Source organism: Aegilops tauschii, chromosome 7 (assembly GCF_002575655.3).
Source record: "Aegilops tauschii subsp. strangulata cultivar AL8/78 chromosome 7, Aet v6.0, whole genome shotgun sequence".
NCBI classification, from domain to species: domain Eukaryota; kingdom Viridiplantae; phylum Streptophyta; class Magnoliopsida; order Poales; family Poaceae; genus Aegilops; species Aegilops tauschii.
In genome coordinates this window covers 488,484,820-488,495,168 of record NC_053041.3, presented here as the reverse complement: position 1 = coordinate 488,495,168, position 10,349 = coordinate 488,484,820, and the positions used below count along the sequence as shown (strand labels likewise).

Genomic DNA, 10,349 nt, shown 5'->3' with positions numbered 1-10,349 from the left:
AGCCGTACATTTTCTAAATTATTGCATGTCATGTTTAGAAAGCTTGATACCAAGTTGTTAGTTTTATGCTTATCCTCCTTTACTGAGTTTCGCATGTGTTCTCTGTAGATGCCGAGTAGCAGCGACAACACTCATTCAGGCCATGTATCTTCATCTGATTCGGACAACCCTATGTCTTCAGCAAATTGTGAGGGATCAAGTAGTCTTGAACGGGATAGAGCTGCAGCAATTACCCTTCCGGTCAGGACACGGAGGAACGCTCCAAGGAAGCCCACACATCAGCCTCAAGGCATATATGAAGTAACCAAGATTGATTTAAAGTCCTGGGCTCCAACTAAACCAGATAAAGCACGCATGAGGTTCAGGAGTGTGTGTGGGTTTGTTGGCAGGGCAAGGCTCAACATTAATCTGCCGGGGTTTCGGAAGGCTGACACAGAAACACGGCGAAGGATAGTCCAGGAGATCATGGATCACTTCAACATTCCAGAGTAGTGGAGAATGCAGGTGGAACACGCTGCACTGAAGAAGGCTAGGGATGCTTGGAGAAAGTGGAAGCACGTGTTGTACAAGAAGTACTTGAGTGAAGGCAAGGACCCAATCCCCGCATACCCCCAAATTACAAAGGTAGACTGGGCAGAATTCAAAAGGGTCAGGGCAACTCCAGAGTTTGCTGCGAAGAGTTTCAAGCAATCGGAACTTCAGAAGAAGAACATATACCCCCACCGTATGGGTGTGGCAGGATACTATGGCATGAAACTGATATGGGAACAGGAGCGCAAAGAAGCAGTAGCGGCGGGTGGGAATCCGGCCTTTAGTGAAATCAAGGGCGAACGCGCCAAAGACTACTTGCGGGCACGTGCAAACATGCGTGATGACGGAACTTATTAATTTGAAAACACACATGACGCTAAACTGTATGAAGTGATTGTAAAGACCTCCAAGATCCCTGGAAGGTTCTACAGGAACTCAGGGCCATGTGACATTCTGTCCATTGCTCTGGACACAAAAGAGCCCCCTGGCCGTGCAAGGGGTATAGGTGTTAATGTCCCGCACAAGAGGGATTTCACACTCGGCAAACAAGAGAGGCTCATCATGAAAAAAGCGAGGAGTGAAATGAAGCAGAATGCATTGTTTGAAAAGTTGAAGAAGGAGATTTATCCGGCTATTCGAAAGGATGTTGAGGAGTCAATGATGATGCAGAAGACTCTAACACTGACAGATAGCCAGCAGATGGGAGGGGAGGCGGGCATGGATGATGATGCTTATTGTGCGACAACACTACACAAGAGTAGTTGTGCATCAGCTTACCCCAGCGACATTGAGACTGCAACTGCTCGTGATGATGCTATATCTGATCTATCTGGAATGAAAGACAGACTGAAGGGCGTGCTTACACATTATGAAGGTACATTAAAATGTGCAACAGCCTGGGTTTGCCCACCCTTCTTGGAAGATGGCCTCTTCTTGGACAATGTGCCATTGAAGCTGGGCTGTGTGAAGTGGTACGTGACTGAAGTAAAGCCTGGATTCAATGAATTTGCCCCGAAGAATGTCCTAGGAGACTTTGTTGAGAAAAGGACCTTGGGAGAAACACTGTTACATCACATCCAGTGGCCACGAAAGGAAATAGAGTTCATCGATGAGATTCTTGAAGCCCCGCCAAGAGCAACCACTGTCGCCCCTCAACCGGTGACGCACTCCTTGCCAGAGCAGCTCTCGCGGGCTGATGCATCAACCTGTGATCAGCCAGACCGACTTTGTGGCGTACAGGCCATGTCATCCTCCGCCCCAAAGCAGCCAGTGGCAAGGCCTAACTGCTGATGACGCACCACCGGTTCAAATGCCGGCCACTGAAGCAGCGGGGGGAGACCCAGCTGTAGCACATGCTCAGCAGACCAACCTGGTGGAAGAGACTGCTAAGCAGTCTGATGCTTTGGAACCGCCTGCTAAGCAGTCTGTAGGGCCAGAACCGACTGCTCATCAGTCCGTCGGTCGTAGGCGCGTGATCAGCATACCAATGCGTCAGCACTTCCTGCTCAGCAAACCAACGCTTTGGCACGGCCTCCTCAGCACACCGACAAGTTGGCACCACCTGCGCAGAAACCCCACATAGCTTCAACGCATGGTCAGCAGTCCGATGCCTCTGCTCCTACAGCCCAACAGTCCGTCACAGCAGCACCGCCAGCTCAGCGGACTGGCATAGATAAACCATCTGCTAAGCAGTCCGTCCAAGCTTCACCGTCTGCTCGGCAGTCTACCGTGCAGGCAACCAGACGTTCTGCCAGAAATGCTTCAAGTACCAAGAAGGAAGTGGCCAAAAAGGCTACACCCACGACCACGAGGAAGCGCAGAGGGAGAGTGAAGAGGAAAGAGAACGATTGCCTCTTACTTAAAGCACTCATTGCCCAGAACCAAATTAACAGGAGATTGTTCAAATCGGGGAGTAATATTATTTCTAACGCCATGGGTGATGAAGAAGTGCATTTGTTGCTTGCTAAAAATAAAGCAGGCATACTTGAAGCACGCAATTACGTCCATGGCCAGCCATTTCTTGTTGGCAAATACTTTGATGAGTGCAGCTCCAGTTGCCGCGAGTTACATGAATATTGCATGGATCAAATGTCATAAGGTCATCACCATTTGCTAGTCCACTACAACAGAGATCATTTCCGACACGATGCTGGTTCCATCATTGTGAGTTTCGAGGACTTACATCTCTTCTTCAACTTCAACATGCTCGATGCCACTCTTGTTAGATGCGTGATTTTGTAAGTACTTAACAAACTCTGATCAACTTCTCCATACAAGGCTATAAATGATAAACAGTTAACTGCATTTTATTCCTCTCAGGGATTGAACGCGCAGAGAAGACAAAGTGAGAGTGTGTATTTCATAGATCCTGCATTAGCAAATGGCACAACATTACATGAAAAGGACCGACGGGACTGGGCCGTTAACACGGTTGTCCGTATCTTCGAAAACACGTCCCATGCAGTATCATTTCTCTCGTCATATCACGAACCGTAAGTCAAGTAAATAACCACGCATACACTGATTATCTTTCAAATTTCGACAGCATTCGTAAGTTCATGGCTTTCTTAATATGTAGCAATCACTGGATATTGGTATTCATTGTTCCAAACAAGAACACAGTTTACTACATCGATTCTCTCAGAGAGTCAACAAACGCTCAGGATCTAACGCATCTTCAGCAATTCTTGGATAGGTATTGAATTCTATGATGTTGAAATTAAATTGCATTCATATCTGGTTCAATAATTGATGTTGTCAAAATTCATCATCATTTGCAGTGTGCTCGCATTGTGGGAAACTAAAACAGGGAACCTATTCAAGAGGAAACTACCTCTGCAACACGAGATCGTTTCTCCGGTAACACACCAAAATCCATTATTTTCGGAAAATTTATCCAACAGTCTGCAAATACCTTTCCTTACGCTAGTCAAATGTTCAAGCTTCTAAATAAACCTCTTTCTATTTTGTCCAAAGAAAAAATAATACATCTAACACCGGTTAGGTTGTTCCTAACAGGACAAATACATGACTTATTTTGTACAAAAAATTTCAGTGTCCTCAGCAAGAAGCAGGGACCAATCTTTGTGGATGCTATGTTTGCAGACACATGATCTCCATCTGCAAATCTGCTGATAGTTGTGATGATCCTCGTGAATTAGTACCAGTAAGTCTATCTTAATTAATATCTTCTACTCCACTCATATAGAAAAGAGAAGGAAGGAGGGGGCGCCGCCCCTCCCGCTAGTCCAATTCAGACTAGGCCCATGGGGGGGCGCGGCCAGCCCTTGGCTGCCCATCTCTCTCTCACCTAGGCCCAATAAGGCCCATTACTTCTCAGGTGGTTCCGATAACCCTTCCGGCACTCCGATATTTATCCGGTGTCCGAATAACATCGTCCAATATATCAATCTTTATGTCTCAACCATTTCGAGACTCCACTTCATGTCCGTGATCACATCCGGGACTCCGAACAAGCTTCGGTACATCAAAACACATAAACTCATAATACCGATCGTCATCGAACGTTAAGCGTGCGGACCCTACGGGTTCGAGAACTATGTAGACATGACCGAGACTCATCTCCGGTCAATAACCAATAGCGGAACCTGGATGCTCATATTGGCTCCCACATAATCTATTAAGATCTTTATCGGTCAAACCGCATAACAACATACGTTGTTCCCTTTGTCATCGGTATGTTACTTGCCCGAGATTCGATCGTCGGTATCATCATACCTACTTCAATCTCGTTACCGACAAGTCTCTTTACTCGTTCCGTAATGCATCATCCTGTAACTAACTCATTAGTCACATTGCTTGCAAGGCTTATAGTGATGATCATTACCGAGAGGGCCCAGAGATACCTCTCTGAAACTCGGAGTCACAAATCCTAATCTCGATCTATGCCACCTGTAGAGCATCTTTATGATAACCCAGTTACGTTGTGAAGTTTGGTAGCACACAAGGTATTCCTCCGGTATCCGGGAGTTGCATAATCTCATAGTCGAAGGAATATGTATTTGACATGAAGAAAGCAATAGCAATAAACTGAACGATCATTATGCTAAGCTAACAGATGGGTCTTGTCCATCACATCATTCTCCTAATGATGTGATCCCGTTATCAAATGACAACACATGTCTATTGTTAGGAAAGCTTAACCATCTTTGATCAACGAGCTTGTCTAGTAGAGGCATACTAGGGACACGTTATTTGTTTATGTATCCACACATGTATTTAAGTTTCTGATCAATACAATTCTAGCATGAATAATAAACCTTTATCAAGAAAATATAAAATAACAACTTTATTATTGCCTCTAGGGCATATTTCCTTCAAGATGCATGCTGGATATCGGTCGATTGGTGGTGTAATAGTAGTAGATGCAGGAAGGAGTCGGTCTACTTGTCACGGACGTAATGCCTATGTACATGATCATGCCATGAATATCGTCATAACTATGCGCTTATCTATCAATTGCCCAAAAGTAATTCGTTTACCCACCGTATGCTATTATTATGAGAGACATGCCTCTAGTGAAAACTATGGCCCCGGGGTCAATTTTAATCATATTACAAAACCAAAAATACCTTACTGTATTTTTTATTTTTATTTTAGTTTGCAATTTATCTATCTACATATACCAGATTTGATCCTTGCAATTAACGAGTACAAGGGGATTGACAACCCTCTTGCCCGTGTTGGGTGCAAGTATTTGCTCTTGTGTGTGCAGGTATTGTTGACGGGTGTTTACGTGGTTCTCCTGTTGGTTCGATAACCTTGTTTCTATACTAAGGGAAATACTATCCGCTACTAGTATATTGCTTCACCCTTTCTCTTCGGAGAAAATCCCAACGCAGCTCACAAGTACACAATTCTAGTCAAAACATAGGATCTGGGTGGGCGAAACACACCATTGGAATGTAGAAAAAAGAAAACAACGCATCCCCACGATTTGATGACCTCGACAAAATCGCAAAGACTCACATAGTATCGCATCGAGAGATTGAACTAAAAAATCAATCCAATGAAAAGATTGCACACCTTTTGCGGGAAGAGGAAGGAATATTATCAAAGATCCAAAGCCAGCTTATCTTGAAGGGAGATAATAATGAGAAGTGATTTTCCTATGCATGATGGTAGCTACACACCCTTTGGCATAAGTGACATTTTTGATAGATGAGGTGTCGGTTTTCTTATGGCGTTGGCACAAGTGCATTTTTGTTGTATAGAAATGACTTCTTCTCAATTCTCGTTGTATTTTTATTACCTTTTTGACACAAGTGTCTTTTCGTTGTGTAGAAAGGGCCTTTTCTCACTTCTCTCGGTCATTTTGCTTGCCTTTTTTTTGGCATAATTGCTTGTTTGCTTGTCGATCACCAAATATTACAGATCTCTATTTGGGGGACAAGATGAAGGGAATTTCATCCTTGACGGCATCCGAACGGATAATATTTCACAAGTCATAACAGAAGAGAACGATATCCACACGGCACCTTTCTCTGAGAAGGAGGTGAGAGCCACAGTGTTCCAAATGGAACATAACAGATATCTAGGCCCCGATGGATTCCCCGCGGAATTCTATCAGAATGTTTGTGATAACATCAAGACCGACAATTTCAATTGTCTTCATGCTGACCAACTTGACCTATTCAGGTTTAATTTTGGTGAGGTCGTTTTGTTGGCGAAAACTAAAGAGTCTGAGCGGATCTAACAATATATCCCCATGTGTCTCCTTAATGTCACCTTCAAGATATTCATCAAAGTGGCTACTAATTGGCTCTACACGGTTGCTAACTATGCCATCCAACCATCTCAAACAACTTTCATGTAAGGAAGAAATATACTCGACAGGGTAGTAATCCTACCTGAGACTGTTCACGAGATGCACCCGAAAACACATGAATGAAGTAATTTTCAAGATTGGGTTTGAAAAGGCTTATGCCAAGGTCAAATGATCATTCCTTCAACAGGCCCTCAGAATGAAAGGTTTCTCCGATAAATGGCACAGGCGGATCCAAATTTTTTTTACTGAAGATAGTGTGGCTGTCAAAGTCAATGATGATGCTTTATTCGAATGTGGACGCTTTATTCGAATTCGATAGTTAGTGCCGTAGACGTGGTCACTTCCCAACAAACACATAAACCATACGTGACTCGTCCATAGCAAACCAGTTTTCGCGTCGGGAGCGTATCGTGGGTGGGAGCTCCGTCATTAGTGTTAGCGCGGGTCCGAGGACCTGGACAGATTAAACTAGTGGGGACATGGGCGGATGGTGTGGTCTGGTTGGACCCCTACGGATTAGTATAACGCAGAAAAGAGCAGACGCAGGTGGAGCCTAGCTAGTCATACGTTGAGCAGTACTCCTGCCTCGCCTCGCCGCCAGATCTCGCCTCGCCGTCCACGCATCGGATGCTTGGTGTTGGTGGACAGGGTTGCAGGATACAGAGAGCGAACGACGGGGAGACCGTGATCTGTCCGTGTGACACAGCCAGTCACAGATAATTAAAGTGAGCTGTTGAGACAATGGAGTTGTTGTAAACGATAGTGTCTCGTTTGAAAGAAAGCTGAATGGACCAAAGGTAAAAAAACAGTCTCTCCTGTAGTGTACCTGCTTTTGATGTAGCAACAGTCAGCCAAGTCTCGACGCGTTGTCCGCCAGAACAGGCCTATTATTGGTGGCCACCAGCATTACTAGCAATTTAGCATATGCTCTGCTGCTGTCACAGTGATCGGGCCGGGCAGGCCTGCTTTCCCGCCGATACCATACATAGTTCACACACAAAGGTTGGATGTAATGCACAAAGGGGTGTATGGTGGAGCCCGTGCAAGCGAGCAACTTGTGGCCAAGATGAGTCGAGAGACATATCGGGTACACGGGGCGCAGCCAACTTGCACGTTTCCGTCAGTCGACTCGGCTGGGCATCACCACGTCGCCGTCCGGCCACTGGTGATTGTACCCCCCCCCCCCCCCCCCCCCCCCCCCCCCCCCCCGGGACCTTTCAAAGCCCAGCGAGCTGAGCCGAGCGCCATGCATTCCAGACCCACAAACGACCGCGCGTGATTAATGGGGGAGGCAACCTTGTCCTTGGGCCTCAACAAGGTCGAGTACCCGAGGGTGGAGGCGGCGGATGCGGCTTTGGCCTTCACTCTGAGCACCGGCGGCGGCGGCGGCGGCAGCTGGGTGGTGGAGATGGAGAAGACGATCGGCGACATGAACATCGACCCGGCGGTGGAGATGGCGCGCTGGAAGCGCCACTCCGTCTACCGCGTCCCGGAGCGGATCAAGAATCTGCACAACAGCAAGGCGTACCAGCCGGAGCTGGTCTCGCTGGGGCCCTTCCACCACGGCGACCCGGAGCTGCTCCCCATGGAGGAGCACAAGCGCCGCGCCGTCGTGCACCTCGTCAAGCGCTCCGGGAAGCCGCTGCGGGAGTTCGTGGCCGCCGTGGCCGAGGTGGCCACGCAGCTGCTGGACGCCTACAAGGACCTCGGCGACGAGTGGCGCGGCGCCGACAACCGGGAGCGCTTCGTGGAGCTCATGGTCACCGACGGCTGCTTCCTGGTGGAGGCCATGCGGATGGACGCGCTGCGGGGGAAGGTGCACGAGGACTACGCGCCCAACGACCCCGTCTTCAGCAAGTACGGCTACCTCTACCTCTGGAACTACATCCAGTCCGACATGGTCGTCGTGGAGAACCAGCTGCCGCTTCTCCTCCTCCAGAGGCTCCTCGTTGTCATGGATCATGACAGATATCAGGTACTGTACTACACTACTACTCCTCCACTTTATTTCATCGATCCGTAATTTTTTGGTCCTTTCTTCTTTATCAATCCCCCCTCCCCCTTTCAGTTTACCAAATTCCGACCGACCAGATTTAAACCGACAATAATCACTTCACTGGTAGATTTACGTACATAGCAGTATTGATCACTCGGATTGGTACTATCTATCTGCAGTTTAATTGGATTCAGTTAGTTGGCTTGGCTGGATTGGTGCTGGCTTCAGCTTAATTGGCGTAGAAGGCATGGCTGAGCTACTGTTCTTGCATGCCGACCTCGACGGCGACAGATGAAAGAGACATGATAGATTGTCGGCAAACTTTGTGTGAAAGTGATGTAATCTTAGCTCTTCTCGCTTCCGTTGCTGTTGGCGCGTCGACGGCGCTCCACCACGCGCCAGCCCCCACTATACCTCCGGTGGCGATCGATGCGTACGGCATCGAGCTCGCACACTGATGGATAGAGGGAAGAAGGGGAATGAAAGAACAAAGTTTCAGTACGTAAGAAAAAAAATGACTGAATTAAATGAAATAACTGCATGTCGAGTTAAATTTTTCAAGCCGATTTTAGAAGACGTTGTGTGATTAAAATGTTATCATTTCAGTAACTTGTATATATATGGTTAATGGAGACTGTGACTTGGAAACCCGTTCCTGTTAAATTCACAATCCAGTTTCGCGAGTTATTTTTGCAGCGTTTATTTTAGATGTAGAGTTTGAATTAAAGCATGCCAGCACTTTTGCTCTAAGAAGTTGAAAATTCATATATTCGTCCAGTAAAAAAGAGATAACTATAATGCAGATTAGTCAGAACATTATATATGGAACCTGTCAATCTTATTGAAAAATACGGGTAATGGAGACCGAGGCAACCATGTTAGTTCTAACTGATTGCTATAGAATGCTTCAGGAGTCAGCAGGTTGGTGCTCGATTCTCTCTGTCCGTGGCGGCGGCACCTGGTAGGCATCAATCACCTCGGGCTCCACCCTCTCGACATCTTGTACACAAGCCTCACCCACGGTGACCACCAAGAGCGCACCGGATCGACAGCATATGTCATGCCCTCGGCGATGGAGATCTACGAGGCCGGAATCCACTTCAAAGTGAGCGACACCGACAGCCTCCTCGACGTCCACTTCGAGCACGGCGTGCTGAGCATGCCGGCGATCAGGGTCGACGACCGGACCGAGAAGAAGTTCCTGAACCTGATGGCGTTCGAGCGTCTCCACCCCGGCGCCGGCAACGACGTGACGGCGTACGTGATCTTCATGGACAACATCATCAGCTCGGCCAAGGACGTGGCGCTGCTGAGGTCCAAGAACATCATCGAGTGCGGGCTGGGCAGCGACGAGGAGGTGGCCAAGCTGCTCAACAACACGCTGAACAAGGGCGGGGTGATGAGCCCGTCCAGCAGGCTCCACGACGTGCAGCGCCGGGTGAAGGCCCATTGCCGGATGAGGTGGAACAGGTGGCGGGCCAATTTCTTTCAGAGGTACCTGAGGAATCCTTGGGTGTTCATCTCCCTTGTTGCGGCAGTTGTCCTGCTTGTGGCCACCCTCTTGCAGACTGTGTATACCGTTTTGCCATTTTACTCTAACACTTAGTACCACTTGAATGTACACTGTAATTTTTCTAATATTGATTAATGCATACGCTTTGTCCTACTGATTAGTTCGTGGAGTCTCTCTCTCTCTCTTTCTCTTATTTGTTTATGAGTACTTTGTCGCATAATCTGTGGCCATATGCGTGCCACTGCTCAATTTTTGTCTTCCATATAAAAAGGCAGTTCCCATCGGCTGCTCGTAAAGAAAATACACTTGCCACGATAACCAAGGGCACTTAGACTCCAATATTCCTCTAAAGTAGATGATGCCCCACGCGTTGCTATAAAACTTGCGCATAGATAGATGTTTGGAAAATAAAACTATTGCAAAAACAAATTTAAGAATGCTCTTGAATATATTTTGAAAACAATAAAGTATATGAAGCATGTGATAAAATGTTGTAAAATATATATATATATATATATATA

The 10,349-nt window shown here is 47.0% G+C and overlaps 1 protein-coding gene across 1 annotated transcript; it reads left to right on the top strand.

Moving 5' to 3' along the window:
* The first annotated feature begins 7,534 nt into the window (after positions 1-7,534).
* Positions 7,535-9,981, top strand: LOC109778990 (UPF0481 protein At3g47200). The gene is made up of 2 exons (XM_020337570.4): positions 7,535-8,294; positions 9,217-9,981. The coding sequence occupies exons 1-2, from the start codon at positions 7,602-7,604 to the stop codon at positions 9,919-9,921; spliced, it is 1,398 nt and encodes a 465-aa protein (XP_020193159.1). The 5' UTR covers positions 7,535-7,601; the 3' UTR covers positions 9,922-9,981.
* Positions 9,982-10,349: the final 368 nt, after the last annotated feature.

Bases quoted from the DNA above. Each gene is read 5' to 3' on its own strand.
- LOC109778990 (XM_020337570.4), top strand. From the start codon at position 7,602: ATGGGGGAGGCAACCTTGTCCTTGGGCCTCAACAAGGTCGAGTACCCG. The intron at 8,295-9,216 runs GTACTGTACTAC...TGATTGCTATAG, and splicing joins TGGATCATGACAGATATCAG to AATGCTTCAGGAGTCAGCAG.